This window comes from Abramis brama, assembly GCF_963993115.1.
Source record: "Abramis brama genome assembly, chromosome: 23".
In the NCBI taxonomy this organism is placed as follows: domain Eukaryota; kingdom Metazoa; phylum Chordata; class Actinopteri; order Cypriniformes; family Leuciscidae; genus Abramis; species Abramis brama.
This window is the reverse complement of record NC_139985.1, coordinates 4414780-4435454: the sequence shown is the minus strand read 5'-3', so window position 1 is coordinate 4435454 and position 20675 is coordinate 4414780. Positions and strand designations below refer to the sequence as shown.

General features: G+C 36.5%; 1 protein-coding gene across 1 annotated transcript; it reads right to left on the bottom strand.

Annotated features, from left to right (window-relative positions):
* Positions 1 to 1600: 1600 nt before the first annotated feature.
* On the bottom strand, positions 1601 to 19865 carry elk4 (ETS transcription factor ELK4). The gene is made up of 6 exons (XM_084100631.1): positions 19316 to 19865; positions 16495 to 16811; positions 14208 to 14915; positions 10831 to 11034; positions 8803 to 8919; positions 1601 to 6162 (listed from the first exon to the last, which is right to left on the bottom strand). Exons 2-6 carry the CDS (start codon positions 16699 to 16701, stop codon positions 6061 to 6063), a joined length of 1338 nt encoding a protein of 445 aa, XP_083956757.1. The 5' UTR covers positions 16702 to 16811; positions 19316 to 19865; the 3' UTR covers positions 1601 to 6060.
* Positions 19866 to 20675: the final 810 nt, after the last annotated feature.

Sequence of the window (20675 nt, the reverse complement as noted above, 5' to 3'; positions counted from 1 at the left end):
TTTGTAAACATTTGAGCTGGTAGAGAGAGATGATCTGAAAATACATTTGCACAAAAATATTGAAAACATTTGGTGTCAATATTGTACCATTACAGTTAAATGTCACACTTTTGATTATAACATCATCCTTTTTTTTTTTTTTTCACATAGTTTTGCTCATGAGAAACAAAATATTGTTCAAAATACAGTACAGTCATGACATTTAGAGGATGAGAAAATCTGATTCTGTTACAGGGCAGTGTCTTAAAGTTTAGCATCGGCACTTTCCATGAATAGGGTAGAAAATAGGAATCTAAAAGGTTTTCTGCAGAAAAAGTTTGTCCACCTCAGGAGGATATTTATGATATAATTAAGATATTAAATACATTTTTATATGTTGTTTAATTTTCTATTGTGTATAGCATTTTCCTTTTATTCCGTTATCAGAATTTGGAAAATGTCTGAATATGGTTTTAGCAACAATAAAAGTGAAATACAAATTACACACTTCATTTTTTCACACACCAGAGGATAGTTTCTTTGACCCATATGTTGGTTTGTAGTCAATGAAAAACAAAAGTAATGTTGATAAGAATATAGTGTAAAAATTGACAGTGGAATGAGATTATGTAAATGTATATTCTGTCATTCTACTGAAGAGTCCAAATAATGTCACTTCCTGGGTGTGACGATTTTATAGAATGTTTTATTTATGTAATGGTTGAAAATCATGTGCTAATAGGCTCTTAAAGGGATAGTTCACCCAAAATATTTTTACTCGTGTCATTCCAAACCCGTAAGACTTTCGTTCATCTTTGGAACACAAATGAAGATCTTTTTGGTGAAATCTGAGATTTTTCTGTCCCTCCATTGACAGCTACGCAACTACCACTTTGACGCTTCAAAAAGTTCATAAAGAGATCGTAAAACTAATCCATATGAATTGAGCGGTTTAGTCCAAATTTTCTGAAGAGACTCGATCGCTTTATATGATGAACAGATTTAATTTAGGCTTTTATAAAAAGATCTTCATTTGTGTTTCGAAGATGAATGAAAGTCTTACAGGTTTGGAGCAACATGAGGGGGGAGTAATTAATGATTACTCTACTAATCTTCATTTCTGGGTGAACTATCCCTTTAAGCACAGTGGAACAGCTAAATGTTACATAATAACAGTAAATAATGAATTGAATATCAATTACTTTTCATGCCATGTTAACTATGTTAAGACAATATTTTATTTAACACAATAGTTCTCTCTAAAAGATCATCATTAGCCATAATCACTTAAAAAAATAATAATAATTTTTATACCCTACTCGTGAAAAGTGCAATTTCTCTACATTTATTTTCAAGTTTAGTAAAAAACAGGGCTTTTAGACTTTTTGGAGTAAGAGAAAATATACTGTTAGTAATCGATAAAGTAATCATGATTTTTTTTTTTTTTTTTATCATGCCAGAAAGTCTTTAAATTCATTACAAAATCTCTGTGCAGCAAATAGCTTGAATGCATAGTTTCCAAATGTTGATCCAAAACCAAAATGTGAGTGTTTGGGGTGGTGGAGTCACTAATAAGATGAGATTAGTTTTACAACAGATTCTAAAAAACACAAAGTGCCGGTAAGAGGAAAAATGTTTAAGTGCTTTAGACTCACATTAAAGTACAACAGATGTTCAGTATGGCTACAATAGTTAAATGTGCTCGGGGGAAAACAAAACTCAAGCAAACAGAGAAGGAAAAAAAAAACATAAGACATCATTGTTTAAAAGCTAAACACATATAACAAACCCATTTGATCCTACAGAGAAAAATGTGAATTTTCATCGAAACAAAACAAATGACTATTTAATGAAGTAAAATGTGCAGTCAAACTAAGCTGCTTTTTCCTCAAAAAAAGAAAAGAAAAAAAGAATAATCTACAACATGGGTAAGAGAGCATTAAACTAAAATAATGGAAACAGGTTAAAAAAGTCATTGCACACTGCACAAAATCCATTATTCAAAATGTAAAAGGCATTAAGCAACTCAAGATCCCCTCGATGAGAAGGCAATTGCATGTGCAGTGCTCACGATACAGGCAAGAGCAATCAAACTCAGTCTGAATGCTGCAGGAATACAAATGAAGATGCTACAGGTCAAAGTGAAAATACTACAAAACAACAGCACAATGTTACTGACACCCCATCACGTGTTACTGTATGTACAATTAACTCATTTCCTTAAAGGAATAGTTAAAAACCCGCCTAAAAACAAACAAATATGAATTTCTTTCTTCCGTGGAACACAAAAAGAGAAGTTTTGCAGAATGTCCAAGCTGCTCTTTTTCCATACAAAGAAAGTAGATGATTGATACTTGCAAGGTCCAAAAAATACCACAATTTATAGTGTCGAGTAGTTAATTGTTCAAATTTCAGTCTCTTCATCGCAGAAAACAGTGCATCAGAAAAAAATATAAAGCACAAATCATACATTTACATTTTACATATTAATTAACTGATGTTTGTGTATGGAAAAGACATTCTGCAAAACATTTTTATCATGCAGGTTTGAAACAACAGATTAAAAAAAACGAACAAAATAAATGTTAGATGTTTGCACACTTGCACTACAATGGCAGCTAATAAATGAAACAAAATGTTCCTATTCTTGATTTATGTATACAGACTGAAAATATTAACTGATACTAGTACTGGAAAGAATGAGTAAACAATATTTCATATGATCTGTTTTCTACTGGATCTGAATACAGATTCTAGCTTTTATAATCTATGCTGATGATACATATTACATGAAAAGAATGTTCTGGGTTAAATACAACTTAAGATTTGCGATAAAGGGATAGTTTATCCAAAAATGAAATTGATTGTCATTTACTCACTTCCAAAATGTTTATGAGTTTCTTTCTTCTGTTGAACATTAATGAAGATATTTTGTAGAATGTTGGTAACCAAACAGTCACTGGTCCCCAGTATGGAAAAACAAACACTATGGAAGTCAATAGGGACCAGCAACTGTCTGGTTACCAGCATTCTTCAAAATATCAACTTGAGGGTTAGTAAATGACAATAAATTTCATTTTTCGATAAACTATCCCTTTAACAAAAAAACAAAAAAAACCTTAACAGAAATAGAATACAATTAAAGTCCTTAGGGCAATTAATTTCTTGATCTAATGCTGTCAATAGTTGTATTGAAACCAGAACAATCCTTCAAATATCTATAATTTTAGTTTGTAGCTCTTTTTAGCAGCAAATGACAAAAAAAAGCCGTTCAGAATGGAAACAATCACCAAAATTGTTGCCTATTTTTGTTTCACTGGCAACAAATAAGACTAGAAGGCACCATGTTAGCATGGGTGTAAAAAGCCATTTCTTCAACTTGTTGGGTCTGTGGGTAATCATACAATACCTGAGAGCTGAATTTGAGATGCTGAACAGTTCCTATACATACACACTTTTGATGATTTCCCTTTCTATTTTAATCATTGCACTTTAAGTGGTCCTACAGGGAGGGACTAACAGAGCTCAGTTCCTGCAAATTGAGTGTCAGCATTTTAGCCTTGTTCCAGTTTTGTATTTAATGCATGTCAGTTATAAATCATGGCTTGAGTTTGTTTAGAGGTAGGGTTTTATGTTGTGCAACATATGGCCATTCATTTTCTATATTGGTTCATAAGTGGAGAGGCAAGACTGCCAAACACTCCACACACACACACACACACACACACACACTCCACTGCACTGATATCAAATAAGGACTGCAAAGAGGGGCTTGTAGAATCAGATGTTTAGCATCTTTGCCGGTGTCGTGCAAGACATCTCACAAAATCCGATGCCCCATGGACCCTAAAATGATTCAAGAACTTGTTTTGAGTATGATCAGAAACACAACATTACTTTAAGTTGTGTTAACCATGAAAATAAATCATTATAAAAGCCTGAAGCCCCCCAAAAATTCCACTAAACATTTACTATGGTCAATGTTATATATGAAATGTATGCATTGCCTTCTAAAAACAGCAACTTTTGAATGAGCATCAATGGGAAAAGATATATGGTATATTCTACCAGCAGGGGTTCACTGGATTGGGTGAACCAGCCAAACCAGCTACAAAAGGACAGACACTTCTGGCTGGGCATTACAAACAGCTTGGGCTTGTTGTCCAAGGTAGATTGTATTCTGCGGGGGGATTGAATCTTGCACAACACCGGGAAAGCTGACAAATGCAAGAATGGTTTTGAGCATTTGGCCTGAGCTCTACAGACAGCCGTCCAGTTACGGTACACATCCAACCGATCTCCACCAATCCAACCATCCTAATGGTGGGATGAGGCTTTAAGCACTGAGCCGGCGCCGTTCCATTCCATTTTACGCTGTGTACGCTCCATTAGCTTAATGGTGAATCGCCAGTCTATTGGAGTAAAGCAAGTCCTTGGATTTTCCCGCTCAACTGAAATCATTCCTAATGGCTTTCAGTCTTTCAGAAAGGGAAAATGGTTTCTATGAAAAGATTTGTATGCTAAGCATTGCCGCATTAGCGTATCTGGTGTGTTACGGTGATGGCATTGGGGCGTTTGGAAGCACGCTTCATTACGCAGTCGCCATCAAGCATTGCAACGAGGGTGACAACAATTTGGCCTACTAAATGCCCTCTCAAAAATGGTCAAAGCACCAGTTAGATTTAATGTTTTAAGATGTTGAGTGTTACTTCACTAATAGGAATATGACATCCTGACTGCCTCAATCTTTAAAAAGAGTTCACCCAAAAATGAATGAAATATCATGTTGTTCCAAATCTGTGTGATTTGTGTGAATCAAATTAAGATAGTTTGATGTCTCCATTCAACGAAAGTAATGTTTCATGGACAAAAAGAGCTGAAATTTGGAACAACATGAATTTCATTTTTGGTGAACCACCCCAAAGAAATTTGACTTCTGCTGGTTCTGATTGTGATGCATTGTCTAAAATGCACAATAAAATGTCACTATTTGCACCAACTAGTCGGTTAGTTTTACTAGGTGACGCACTGGACTGTAGATGCAGACACAATAGAAGGAAAATGGTCTGTACACAAACTGCGTCCCAAAGTAGCTGTGTGACATTAGTTGTATAATAAGCTCTAACAGCCAATTATATTTGGAATTATGCAGAAATGAACTTGGAGCGAAAAGCATTCACAAACAGTGCTGGTGCTGCGGACATCTGAGATTGACTGAGTTCCTTTATAATGCTCACTTGCAAACCAAAATTTGTGTATTACCTTGAAACGAATCAAGAGTCACTCAGAAGCAGAAAGAAATTCCATTTCACTGCCATTTTCGTTTCTCAGTTGTGTCACGAGTCATTTACGTGAGGTAATTATTGACCCGCCGACAAGTTCACTACTTTTCTGGATGGCTAGTAAACATGAGTAGGTGCAAAAGCCCTAGTAAGTGCAGCTTGTTTTGATCTAAGTGCCATTCATGTGGCTATTATGAAGAAACACTTTAAATACATGGCAGTAAGTGCAGCATGAGGAAAGATACAAGATAATACAGAGGCCACCATTATCAAAATCACAAGGCGAAGGGGGCGGTTTGGTTTGGCAAGGCAGGTTTGTTTGAGGACTTCCCAGACAAAAGGCAAACATGAGTTGAGACGAAATGAATTTGCTGGATTATGTACAAAACGATCCCTCTTTCTCCGATGCAGAACAGAGATCTGGCTATACAAACAAATGATGTGAGAATTCAGGATCCCAATTAGGAACACAATGGTAAAGCACACACATGATGCCCCTGTTGGCAGCTGTGGAGATCAACAGCTATCAGCTTTAGTCACACTAGAGCCAATCCCTGAAGACCAGTGCATTAAAAAAACAGGAATTACAGATTTACAGTGTCCTGCAGACACTATATGATGGCTTGATATACATCCCAAGGAAAAGTATTTGTGACATCACAAAGGTTCAAGAGTCAAACGGACGCTTAAACGCTGGTCATAAATCTTTGTTACCTGAAGAGGACCAGTTCAGGTGAACAGAATGAGGTTAATCCACATTTATCAATCAAGAACACGAGGCAAAGATTTCGTCCCCCTTTTATGTCTTCTGTGGGTCGGGTGAGAGAGGGCCGGGAGTGTTGGTGCCGTCTAAATTATATACGGGAACAGAGAACTGCGTGGAACTCAGGGCAGAAGGAAACTGATAAAAAGAAGAGAAACAGAATGAAAAAAACTGAACGCATCCTTTCTGGAATATTGTTACACTATTGGGAACATCTCAAAGTCTCTGGTGTTTTCACCAGTGTTATTATCGTTAACTAATACTAAAACTATTAAAATGTATTAATTTAAATTAATTGAAATATAAATGTGAGATGGACTGGAAATTAGAATGTTGCCTTGGCAACTAACCAAAATAAAATTAAGTTTAAATACTACATTACTAACACTGAAATAAAAATAAATTCAAAAATAGAAATATATAAAATAAACTAACCCCCAAAAAATGACAACAGCACATAACAAAATTACTCAAACTTAAGCTAAAATTAAAACAAAAAGTAAATATAAAATAAAAGCTACATTCAAAATATTAATAAATACTATAATTGTATATGAATAATATTAAAATAACACCAGTTTTCACACTTTACACCAAGTTTTTGGAGTGGATGCTTTGATTAGGTTGATAAGAAAGCTGTTGTAAACCAAATCATAAATTAATATCTAATAATTAATAACCAATAACTAAGCAATAAATGAAAATATATTGTAATAAACTAATTGTAAAAATAATCAAAAGTATTTTTTGGCAATAAAAATAAATACTTCACTGCTAAAAACTATTCTGATTATACAAGTGTTTGAACTTTTTTCCAGGACCATGGGAATCCTACACACTTCAATCTTTCTAAACCGACTAAAAACCTCAAAGCACAAAGACATTGCTCCCATTGTAATCAACAAAGCTGTTTTCAGGCACAATATCGTGTTGCATATGATTTTCATCTTGCTACAAAGATATTCCAACCACTTCATTTTCCCTGTTTGTCTGAAATAAAATAAATTGACAAATATTATATGTGTGACTGTGAACTGATTTCTGTTAATTTTACTCATCATATATTTAAGTAACGTCTTAGTGTTAACATCAAAGATAGCTTGTGACTTGTTAAAATATGTTCTCAAAACTTGTTCATTTGTGAGTAAGCTATGAGACTTACTATTAAGCTCTCAAATCAGTGGAAATGCAGGCTTGGTGTGTAAAACCCTTTTGGGCAAAAAGGAACAGCTGTGACACTCACAGATGACGTGATTTGAATCCAAATATGAAATGTGACAAACTTAAAGGGATAGTTCACCCAAAAATGAAAATGATCCTATAATTTACTCACCCTCAAGCCATCCTAGGTGTATATGAGTTTCTTCTTTCAGCCAAACACAATCGGAGTTATTTAAAAAAAATATACCCTGGCTCTTCCCAGCTTTATATTGGGAGTGAATGGTACCTTAGATTTTGAAGCCCAAAAGAAGTACATCCAGGAACAGGGCTCGAAATTAACTTTTTTATTTGGTAGCACTGGTGCTCCCAACTTCAAAAAGTCAGAAGCACCAGCAAAAATTAAGGACCCAGAGAGTATATTCAACTACACAGTATTGTTATTTCTGTGTTACAAATATTCTTATTATCACAGAAGAACTTGAATTGGAACTAGAATTAAAGATTATAGTTTGGATATAAACACTGACGTCTACAGAAGCGATAGGAATAGAGAAAAGTAACATGGCGCTTCAAATAATAATTGTATCGATTACATTTTTATAAATAATAATTGTATCGATTACATCAAGTGACTTAAATGTATTTGTTATTTAATCATTAATTCAAGAGATTCGTTCAAAAAAACTCTGATTCATCCATTAATGAAACACGCAAAGTATTTATTATGATAAAAATGATAAAAAATAAAAATAAAAAAAACATCCTCACCATCAGCATTGGTGTGTTCCACATCTTTAGGTGACGCCTTACAAAAGAAATCTGTCGGTGTTCGTTTCATCTTCTCCCTTATTCAGCCTTTTAAATTTCACGCAGTAGTCAGCTCCTTGTCACGTGACAACGGAGCTCAGTGAAAGGGAGTGGGAGTGATTGACAGCTAATATTAACCGATCTAAAATCTTTAAAGTTAAGAACGTAAGGATGAAGTCTGATTGGTTATGTAACTTTGGATAGAATGATGGTCCGGCCATCAGCGCACATGAGGTACACACTGTGCAGAAATGTGTGAACGTTTTGTAGAGAAATGGAAACAGGTCGCACCACATCCATTATTTGCACTCGCACAAATGCTCCTAAATATATTTTTAGGTCGCACAGATTAAATTTCAGGAGCATAAGCGACCAAAATGGTCGCAATTTCGAGCCTTGAGGAACTAGACTGGCTATACGGCTGTTGCGGGAAGCCAGTGATTATAATTTATAAAGTTATAAATATGGATTTTTTTTCTTATAAAGATAGCCTTTATTAACTCCTGGAGCCATATGGATTACTTTTATGATGGATGGATGCGCTTTTTGGGGCTTCAAAATCTAAGGTACCATTCACTCCCATTATAAAGCTTAGAAGAGCCAGGATATTTTTTAATATAACTCTGATTGTGTTTGGCTGAAAGAAGAAAGTCATAAACACCTAAGATGGCTTGAGGGTGAGTAAATTATGGGGTAATTTTCATTTTTGTGTGAACTATCCCTTTAAGGAGGATGGAATCAAATTTAGGTTTGGACCAAGTGTGAAAAGGGCCATCAGCTTAGTAAATCATTTGAGTTTAAGTGACTCACCTGGAAGAGGGTATGCGGGCCCTGTCTCCGGGCGGGACTGAGGGGTGCCACCGGGCTTAGCGTGCTCCAGAAATGGATATTCGACAGAAGTGGACTGGGGGTGAGCAGCAGGGGTGTCTGCAACAAAAAAATTAGTGAACTTTTACAGAAGTAACTCTCTTTCCATTAAGCATGCCTTTCCCAAAAACTCGTGAGCATCATAGCACAAAGCATTTGCAAGAAGCATAACCCTGAAATATAAATGTTTAATTAAAAGTGGCTTAATGAGACTTTAAGAAGCAATAAGAATTAATCACAGGGCAAGGGTGCTGTATTTCCTGAAAAAGCATAAATAATAGATTGAATTATAGTATATTTCATCTTTCATCTCACTGAAGATACAGCAGGGGGTGATCCTCTGGGGCTGGCTGTATGAGTACTCGTAAATGCAAAGATTGTGCAGTCTTAACGAGGTGATCCATCAAAGTAGCATCCAGCTAAACCTCACCATATGATCACGATCATATAACAGCCAATGAGTGTCTGCGAAGCATATCAGCGCGACTGAGTCTCATTGCTTAGTTACAATGGTGCACTATTGCCCTCTAGTGCCTCAAAATATCAATGCAACCACATAACCAAAAGGATTTCAATGTGACCTCACCATATTCCTGTGGAGGATAACCAAATTTTTTGTAAAAAATATGTCATTTTTAGTATTTGTGCATAAGCCTGGTAGCATTTGCAAGCATATTTAACAGGTCGTTCACAAGCTTTTTGACATCCAAATTGCAAATATGGCAAAAATAATTTGTGAATAAATTGCATAAAAATCCATTCAAATATTTGTATGCATATTTTTTGGAACATAAAAATCCAAAAAGAAAATATGTACATATAATGCACATAAAAAATAAAAATTCTGCTTTGCTTGCTAAGTTTTGTGTGCAAAATAATTGGTGTTTTTAGATAGATGGATGTTCTGACCACAAGATCTATACGTTTTGCACTAATTTATTCCAAATTGTCAGTACAACATGACATGGAGACTTTTACTAATTATTTAAATAAGCTGCCACTTTGTTGCATGGCATTAATTGTCATGGCGTTAATTTAAAGTGTACCTATAATGCTTTTCAAATATGTAATATAGCTGTGAATCTAAAAGGTCTGCAGAGTTTTAAATGATCAGTAGTCCTCAGCAATTCCAGTCTTATTTCCCGTTACAAATTTGCATAATGCCAGCCTATGGTCTTCACTGGCTGCCCGCAAACAACGTCTACTTTGCCTAGCCCTCAAACACTGTAGATGTAGCTGAGACTGGAAGAGTTTGATTTGTGTTGTCGACATGTTACTTTGCATGCATTTCAAAAAGAGGACTGGCATTGGAACCGATACGGAAAAATGGACGCCATCTGTTCGTATCACTGTGTATCAAACGCTGAGGAAGCCTCCGGAGCTGAAATTCAGATATGGTAATAGGAGTTTTGTTTCAGACACAAGCTTTAAGCGGCAGACCAATCACATCAGTATGGGAAATGACCAATCAGAGCAGAGTAGGCTCTCAGAAAGGAGGGGTATAGAATGAACCTTCAAAGAAATTGTTTACAGACTGTTTAAGTGTAAGTGTAAATTGTTTAAGTGTTTTTTGACCTTGGATGCATGCAAACATTTTGTAGGAGACCTCCAAAACTAAATTAGGAACCTTAAAAATAGCATAATTGGGGCACTTTAAGACTAAATGACACAAAAAAGCAAACTGCTGTTAGTTGTTTTGTTTTATATGTTGGTCAAACAGCTGTTTTCTATCTTATTGGGCAATTATTGGCCAGAACAAGATGCAAAGTGGTCCAAAATTCAGGCTACAATGAGCAAAGTCAAATAAGACAGCAACAGTAAATAACTGCACAAGAGGATGCGCCTCTAGTGAGTTGGATGGAAATCGCGACCCAACACGAAAACTGCTGATGGTCTAATGATTCTAACAAACCAATGACAGCAGAAAATAGCATTGTACTCGTGTGATGGGGAGGTCAGGAGGAGACTGACCTGCAGGAAGGCTGGGGTGAGAGAGGCCGTGGGGAGGGACGGGCTGGACAGATTGAGAGGGCTGAGGTCAGAGCTGGTCACCACCAGCGTGGGCATCAGCTCCAGGCCTTTGGGTTTCTTTGACTTTCCGCTGAGATTGCGGGGTGAAGAGTCAGGCATCTCAGAAGCTGTTACTGTGTCCTTGGAAACAGAGTAGGGCTGGACCTGACGGATCGAAAGAGAAAGAGAGGTTTTAATAATTATAATGAAAATATTCATATACATATTCAAATTGTTATTCAAAGTGAATCAAGGCCTGAAATGTAGTCAAATTGAAGTCAAATGCTGAATTTATCTCATTGATATTATTAAAAAAGGATACCTGAATGAATTGTTATAAATAAATAAATATAGATAGAAAATAAAGTAGTATAAAAATAAATACAATCAAATTAACACATTTCGGAAAAAAAACTAAAAAAACATTATATATGTATATCTGAATGAATTGTTCTGCAACCAAATAAAATAAAATAAATGTATTATATTTTTTAAATAAATTAAATTAAATTTTCATCATGGATATACACATAAACCTTTTATCATTAAAGGCAGGGTAGGTAGGACTATATAAAAATAAAAGATCCAAATTTGTTAAAACTTTCTATATATATCAATACATAATTAAAATGTAAGTACTCTGAAAAAAAGAGTATAAAAATCAAGTGACTCTAGACCGTTTAATCTGTATTAAACACAGCTCATTATTTCGATTCGGGACGAATCAAAGGATTGGCTTAGGCGACTGTCACTCTCTCTCTCGCAACCATGGCAACCACCCTTTTGCCACGGGATCTGCCCACTTGCGCGCGCACGTTTGATTTGAGGAATTCGAGAGGCACGGAACCTAGGAATAGCAAAACAATGGCAGAGAAAGAGCAATCAAAATTCACATTACCGGCATGCAGTTAGTGAAGGCAAACAAGGCAAAAAAAGAAGACAGTACAAGAAAAGGTAATGAACAAAAAGTCTTTGGATAAACAAAGAAATAAAACGCGTGTCAATATCATCGTGGCTTTCCAGCGACCACCCCGTCCTCAGCCTCTACTTCCTCGGACCCTAGTTGCACGCCACGGCCTCTTGCACGACCTCCTCTGCTTCGCCCTAAAATTATTTTTATTTTACAAAAGGACATTTTACAAACCTACATTTTGCGCATGTGCTCCTGCATGCACTTTTCCAGTCACAACACAGCAATCAAAGGAGGACGCGCTGAAAACTGTAATGCTGTTCTCTTCCTTCATAACTCGTACTGAGAATGTTTGAGTTGCAGAGGAATTTGTGACTGTTTCAGCTGTTCAACCACATCAAAGTTTCGTAATTAGTAAGTCCGTGCTTTTTCTCTTTTTGTTCTTATGTGCTGAAGGGCTGCTGTGCCTTGGTGAAACGGTGTTTGTACGTACGTGAAGAGCTCTTTTCCAAAACGCCATAAACCTAAAAAGCTGCCTCAAAGAACCAGCAAAAGTAATGATTATGAATGTGTAAAATATTGCAATAAGACATTTTAATTGTTTATTAATTTCTGTGTCGGCTGCAAAGATGAAGTTGACGATATTTGACTCGCGATCTTCGCAGTAGGCTAGTGAACGCATGCACCGGAGAAATGCACATTTAGGCTACATAGTTTTATTTTGTTTTGGATGGTTTTGTTTAGAACCAGATTTCTGTAAATATATTCCACATTTTTTAGGCCTGTGAGGCGAGGCTACGGTTCGGTTCACGATGATATAATCTCCAGTTCAAGCACCTTATGTTGTGATTGATAGCCTATATTTACTTTATGTATTTAATCCAGGAATGAAAATATTAATGAATTAATGAAAAAAATATATATTAAAATTAAGATACAATTAATACAAAACGAAATTCGTTTTAAAGAAAGGCTTTGTGGTTTCTGTTTTGAGGTCTCTGTTAAAGTTTGAAAGTCTTAGTGCAGCTTTCAGAGCGCTCGCGTCCATAATGGAGAACTGTCAAGTAATATTGTTTTTTCCTCATAAATGCAAACACGAAAAATAAAAGACAAAAACTTTTTTAAAAAGACAAACCATAAATTTAGAAAAAAAAAAAAGAAAAAAAGATGGATTTATAGCGTTTTGGGGGAAAAATGAATGGATTTATACCGTTTTGAAAATGTTATTTTTTTTTTACTTTGAATTGATCATCAACAATATTGTTGTTTGATTTAATAATCACTGTTGCAAGAAGTGCCTAGTTAAGTTTTTTTTTTTTTTTTTTTTTTTTAAGTGGAAAAAGTAGGGGCTGCCACAGATTATGTTTAGTTAGCTCCTTTATTGTTTTTTTCTATAGCCTAGAATAATATAGGTCAAATGCAGCAAGTCAAAAGACCAACTGGACCTTCTTTGCCAGTTTGCTCACATTTCTTTGAAGGATGGCAAAAATATCGCCTGAATATCGATATCTAGATATTGGAAAAAAATATGGAGATATTCATTTTTGTCAATATCTCCCACCCCTACATGCAGAACACCATATATGTTATGAATCTTACACGAAATTCATCTTCATCACAATATAACTGATGGTAATGTAAAAAAGTGTATCAATGCAACCTGTTTTTAGCTTATATAACTAGCTCGTTAGCGAATCAAAAAATATATATTTTAAATTTACCAATATCAATATGCAAGCTTGATAGTGAGTACTAAAATACATCTTATTTGTTTATATTCATAAGCAATTAGCGTTAGATTTTTTTATTACATGTGATTCTGACATGATGTCACTACATGCACTGTGCTCCTTCCTCTCTGCTTGTCTCAGGTAAATAATGCGTCTTCAGCTCAGCGGTTGGAGTCGCGCGTTCATGTGTTTTGGGGGCGTGGCTTTGGAAGGAGCCCAGAAGGGAGGGGGTGGAGTGAATGGAAATAATGAACTGTCTTTAAAACAGTCGTGAGAGGTCTACAGACACTCGATTTTTATACTTTCTTTTTCAGAGTACTTACATTTTAATTATGTATTGATATGTACATAAAGTTTAAACAAATTTGAAAAAGAAGTTTTTTAGACCATTCCTACCTACCCTGCCTTTAAGGCACACCAACATCATTCCAATATTAATTTCCAACATGTTCTCTTTATTTTGCCAAGGAGTTTCGGCGCACAGGCCTTCATCAGAGCTGAAAGATTACAGGTGTACAAAAGCTCATTTAGGCCAATGAAGGTCTGTGCACCAAAACACGTTGGCAAAATAAAGAGTAATATCTTTTCAGCTCCATTTTCTGAGTGTTGCTGGTATTGTCCCAAAATTTCTCCCACGCACTTTGTTGATCTTGTGAAGTTGCGACAGAACAACTACACAATATTTTAGCATGTTGTACCTGCAACTGTAACTCTGAAGGCTGTGAGGAGAGGGACTCAATTTCACTGTCAATCACCAGCTCCTGGGAATCCGTCATCGGAGAAGAAGAGGGCGACTGGGAATGAGGGAGCAGTGACGGAGAGATTCTTGAGAGCGGGAAACCCGTCATGGCATTCTCTGAAGTGGGATTCTCCACAAATGCACACACAACATGCGAGACTGTGCTCTGTTTGGTCTCATTTTCTGTCGGAGCACGTGGTGGAACCTGGACGGCTTGTGCCAGAAGTTCAGGCCTCCCTATAGCAGACAGAGTGGTGTTTCTGTTCTGTGGCATGGTCCCAAATTTAATGACTGTGGGCGGCTGGGGCGACTCCTGGCCTGCCTTCTTGTCCATTAGCTTTTCTCCTGGGTTTTCAATCTTCATGGATTTAAAAAGTTGTGTTCCTGACTGCAAAGAAGTCAAAGTGAAGGATGTGTACAAGCCGGAGTTGATATAGTCATTCCGGTTGGATGCTTTGGACTGACCCGGTGTGCCTGCACCTCGGTCTGGGGCGTCTTTGCTGTCTTTATCCCTGGAGACGTTTGCAAGTTTGTCAGAGAGGGGCAGAGGTCCGGCAGAGCCCCCGTCTGCACCCTCCATTCTGGCCATCCCATCCCCCTTTAGGATATCAGGGTACGACACAAAACGATACACAAACTTCTGCCCGTTTACTTTTTTGATGATGTTCTGCAAGTTAAGATTAGAGAAAATGCATGTTTATTTTAGCTGAAGAATGACTTTCTCCAACATACATCTAAAAATATCGACGTAAAAGGCAATCACCCAAAACGTCCCTCATATGTTCATTTTTACCCGTCAGTTGCATTCTTCTACCCACTCTAACAAAATAACATGCAATTAAGTAAACGAACCCGTGTTCAAAGACCAGGAAGAATGCGGAAAACGATACCTCTTGCCCTGTGGTGCCAAGATGAGGCCAAACCCTCAAACACACAGTTCCCGCTCAAGAATAAACCTGACAGGGCTCTGTGACCCTCTTGTTTCAGTTCAGAGTGACTTGATTGTGTGTATAACCTGATGGACAAGAAGAGTGTGGGGGCAAGGAGAGGGCTGAAAGCTAGCAATTATAATAAACATTGATTTAAATATATGACCACAACAGCATTTAAGCTGCGTTCACACTGTCAGCGTCACTCAGCGACAAAGCAACATGATCACATTCATTTCAAAGGAGAGCTGGCCATATCAGGCAGTGCGAGCAACACTGAACGTTGGCGACAGGATGTAGGAAAACTTTATGCAATTGAAGAGTGTCTTTCGGGAGCGACAACCAATAGGAGTGAAGACAGTGGAGCGCATGTGATCCGTCAATACATCCTGTAGTGGAGTGTCGGCGGTAAGATGGAGGAGAAGCTATTTTAGCGGTCAACAACTTTCTATAATTTATGTCTCCGTGTAATACATGGGTACTCTTAAAAGTATATGTAATATGAACACTATTCATTTTTAAACGAATAGTTGATGAAAAAGTGAGAAATTCTCTATAATAGAGTTTATAAGTCTTTTTTAAGAACTTTTAAAAACATTTATTCTTTGATTTTATTTTATTTTTTTGGCAATCGTGGGGAAAAAATACCAAATGGGTAGGTCAAAAAAATCAAATGAGTATCAAAATTTTATTAGCAACGTTTCGGTCTCACGACCTTCATCAGGCAATATTATTTTTATTGTTAACATTTTCAGAACATGATTGCTAAATACCTATGAATTTAAAATCAACCACAATTTAAAAATTCCCAATTAACTAAGCTAAGATATATCATATCACAAAACTAAATTAGCACTAGAGGGTGGCAAAAGTAACCTAAAATCTCAAAATAGGCAGAAACAAGTAACATAATTTAATATCTGCAAATAATAATAAAATTACCGTTAACCAATAACCAATATAATCCTGATATCCCCCTTCAGATTATCAGGATAGAACAAAAACTTCTGCCCATTTACTTTATGTTCTGCAGGGGAAATAGTCATATAAAATCATAAAAATCACAAATATTGACCAATAACCATTACAGTCCCGATATAGGCCTAAGCCTATTGTGCATCCATATGCTGAAGAATATTGAATATTATGAATACTGACTAAAAAATGTCAGTCTGTTCCTCACACAAAGCTACAGCTGACCTCAATCACAGTTTGGACAAACAGCAAAACCATGGAAGAGGTAAAGTCATTCGGTTCAGAACCATGCGAGGGCGAGTAAATGATGACTGTCTTTTATTTTTCAAAGACATTACGCACCTTGTCATAGTAGTAACGCAGAGCCCGGCTGAGCTTGTCGTAGTTCATGCTGGGTTTGTTCTTGCGGGCGCCCCATAATCTGGCCACCTCCTCGGCCTGCAGTAGTTTGAACTCTCCATCCTCGTTGGTCCAGCGGATGAGCTGGTCATTGCTGGGGTCCAACAGGAGCTGCAGCAGGAACTGCCATAGGGTCACTGAGCTGTCCATGTCCTTCTCGATCCACAGCTGTGGGGGAAACGTTACCTTACGGGACCCTGTTCGAGCTCACAGCCTGGCCGACACGTAACGGCATATTCCAGCAAATATCCAGACAGAGGCTGAAATATACATGATCGAGATGCTATTAGATCACAAATTGAATTTTGAAGTAATAGCAAGAGGGAGAGCTTTATGAAGCAAACTCAAATGTTTAGGAAGCGTTTCGCTTAAACCAAACCTAGAGCGACCATTCTTGAAATCATAAAACCATGGTTAATATGCACACCATATTAAATACCAAAATGGTACTGGACTTCAGCGTAATCCTGGCAGTGTGGACAGTGCAGACCGACTGTGTGCGTGTAAGCAGCTTAAAATAAAACTAAATCTGCCTTGACTCATCCGATATCCAGCTGGTAGTTGCCAAAGGGAGCGAAAAAAGTCTCCCACATACAATCTGACAGAACAGAACACGCAAACATAGAAACAAAGAGGCGAGACGTGACAGCATTCCTCCGACTGTAGGAGACAGGATCTAGGAATTTTACACTACACAAAGAGTTTAGGCTGAGATGGTATCACAAATTACATGTAGCTCAAAATTATGGCCTGGGGTCTCTCCTTACCCAATTTCCAGCTTTATTACTGGGCTTCCCAAATCAAAATGATAACAAGCTGGGTTAGGAATAGGCAGGACGCTCTGTGGATTGATTTTGAATCTTCATTTTGCCAGCCAAGAAGTTTAGGTTCCCTGTGCTTTATTAATAGTATAACTCAGATGCACTCTCTTACTGACAATGTGATTGTCTATAATACATTACTGGTTTGGAAGGACGGATATATATCCCTCAAAATATATCCATTCACTTCCCTCTAGCTTTGAACCCGGACTTTCCCATTCAGATTAGGAGCATTGGATTGCTGGACTGGACTTTTAGGGGTCTGTCTGATTTCTCAGGAATGTTTACCTCTGAAACTTTGAGATAATTTGTACAAATTAGATCAGAGTTTGATATACCCTCAGAAGACTTTTTCAAATATCTTCAAATGCGGCATTTTATAGAGTCTCTTGTAAAGCAAAACAAATTTCGATTCAAATGATCAGAACTGGAAGAAACCATATTGTCAGTTAATTCTTTTAAAGGGCTTATTTCCAAATTTTATACCTTACTAGCTTACTCTGATTTCTCAGTTTACGATTCTTTGAAACCACTGTGGGAACGGGACCTAGGAGTTCTGTTTAACTCCGAAGATTGGACCAGGATCTGTGATGGTATTTTTCCAAAATGCACCTCGATTTCCATACATGAACAAAATTTTTAATTCTTTGACAGAATTTATTTTACACCTGTTCGTCTGCATAAAATGTTCCCAGGTTGTTCCGACCTCTGTTTTAAATGTAAGACTTGTAAGGGCACATTTTTTCATGTATTTTGGTCCTGTGTTCATATCCAACCATTTTGGAAAGGGGTTCATTCTGCAATCCAGGAGATAATAGGAAAACGTTTTACTTTATCCCCCTCACTTTTTTTGCTGAATGACATTCCTAAAGACCTGCTTGACTCAGACTTCAAATCTGTTTACTACCCTTATATTCCTGGCTAAGAAATGTATACTATTAAAATGGCGTACATATCAGGTCCCTACTATTTCTATGTGGATTTCTCAGCTGTCAGCCTTTCTTCCTCTGGAGAAATTAACTTATGACCTCAGCCACAAACAGGACAAATTCAGAAGTCTTTGGGATCCTCTCCAATCCTTTCTACACAAATCTTGAATTTTTTTATTTTAAGAAAGTTTTGGCTTCTCTTGTTTTGATTTATGTTTTCTGTAAACAGACACATTTGTACACTGTACATTTTATTTAACTGGCGGCGCTTGGGGTTTGCTTGTTTGTCTTTGTTTTCGATGTTTGTATTATTTGAAAATCCTTAATAAAAATAATAAAATAAAAAAAATTACGGCCTGTTTCATGATGATAGTGATTGCATACTGTAAACATACCACTTGTGCATCTTTAATTTTATGGCTAAAATTAGATGCTCATTTTGTTGCTGCATATTAAATACCTAAATGATCCCGGATCTCACCATAATTACACTTAAAAATGGTGCACATCAATAGCCATTATATACACATCTGAATATTCAATATAAAGACTAAATTTACACTTATAATGGCAGATTTCATATATCCATAAAATTGACCTATATACCTTTAATTTAAAACTACACATATACCTTTAATTCTTTTGAGAATAACTTGAAAATTCAGTATCAAAGGCTGGCAAAACAATGGAAATATATGCTAAATGTGCATTTAATCCTAAACAATCCTTTAAAACTCACATAAAACTCTATGCTCGTTAGTGTAAAGCTTTGTGTAAGTTAAATTATTTAAATTCCAGAAATCTAGATAGGAGCTTAAGCAAAACCTCCACGTCAACTCAACCACATTTAACAATGCAAACGGTTCACAGTGCGTCATTTATCATTCGTTTAGTCTTCAAATTCCTCTACAATATTTATAAAGTTAGCAAAGTAATTGAAAACAGACGCGAATGTACTAAACTGCAACCTGTTAGAACTTGAGTTAGCATCGAGCTAATGTCTGTCAAACTCACCTGAGAAGCTTTGTGCTCTCCGGAGTCGGTCCTGGAGGGGTTTTCCGACAGATTAAAACCAGAAAAGAAATAAAATAAAATAAAAAAATGCCGAATGTTTTCTTGAATGTTTACATCGTGTAAAGATATTTGGTGGTCAGCTAGCGTAGCGTGCTAGTCCGCTAGCTAACGGAGTCTTAGCTAACTTTAGACTCATTAAACTAACTAGAGTTTATTTAATTATACTAATTAAAGCGGTATTCTGACGCATTTACGAGAACGACAAAAAAGAGGCAGAGAAAGAGAAACACTAAAGTCTCTCCATCTCACGTACTGATATTTTTAGCTGCAACCACAATAATACAAAACAGGAAGCAACAAGCCCACCAGATTAGACACTCTAACAGCGCACAATAAAACTCCAGAACAAAGACTGAGATTTTATGAATCTGTAAGAAATGACGTGCATGTAGTTTGAATAGCGATAATATCCTCCAGATGTCAAATCAGCAGCACGAGAAATGGAGTGAAGCCAAAGCAAAGCATGTAGATTATCTTATGATGGACTCTCTTTTTTCATCTATATTACTAGTTATTTAACGTATCAATAAACATAGTGCACTTATTGATAAAAAAAGAAAAAGAAACTACAAATATCAATTCGGATGGTGTTGAAATATTATGTATCATCCGTTTGAATGTACTTTGACATTTAGATAAGAAATGACTGCATAGATAATAGAATTATTACAGGGTGTGAAATGACAGAGATAGAACGATAGAGACAGATAGAACAATAGACAGACAGATAGATAGACAGATAGACAGACAGAGATAGATAGATAGATAGATAGATAGATAGATAGATAGATAGATAGATAGATAGATAGATAGATAGATAGATAGATAGATAGATAGATAGATAGATAGATAGATGTTTGAGTCATCTCAAATATAACATTTCCCTTATACAGATAAAAAAAAGTTTTACATTTACATAATCAATATTACTTGGCAACAACCCATTAACTATACCTTGTTTATACGTGGTGAGTTAAGGTTACAGGGGTCCAACTATACATGACTTCACCTGATTTACAGAATTGTACCTCTTTCATGTGTATTTCTCTAAGTGAATTGTATCTGTACTTCTTACTGAGGAGGGAATGTATTATAAGTATGGTTTGGTAGTTTGTCCTGATGATAGTTAGCTCAGGCCCTCTTCAACCTTGGAGAGACTGCGATTCCCTAGTGCTTTTGTGTGTGCGTTGGATGTTCTGTGCAGGTCTTGTACAGGAGCTATGGGACACTTCAGCATGCAACAGACCCGAAGACGCCTTTCTCCGACCTCCAAGGTCACCGCAGACCTAAATCTAGGAAT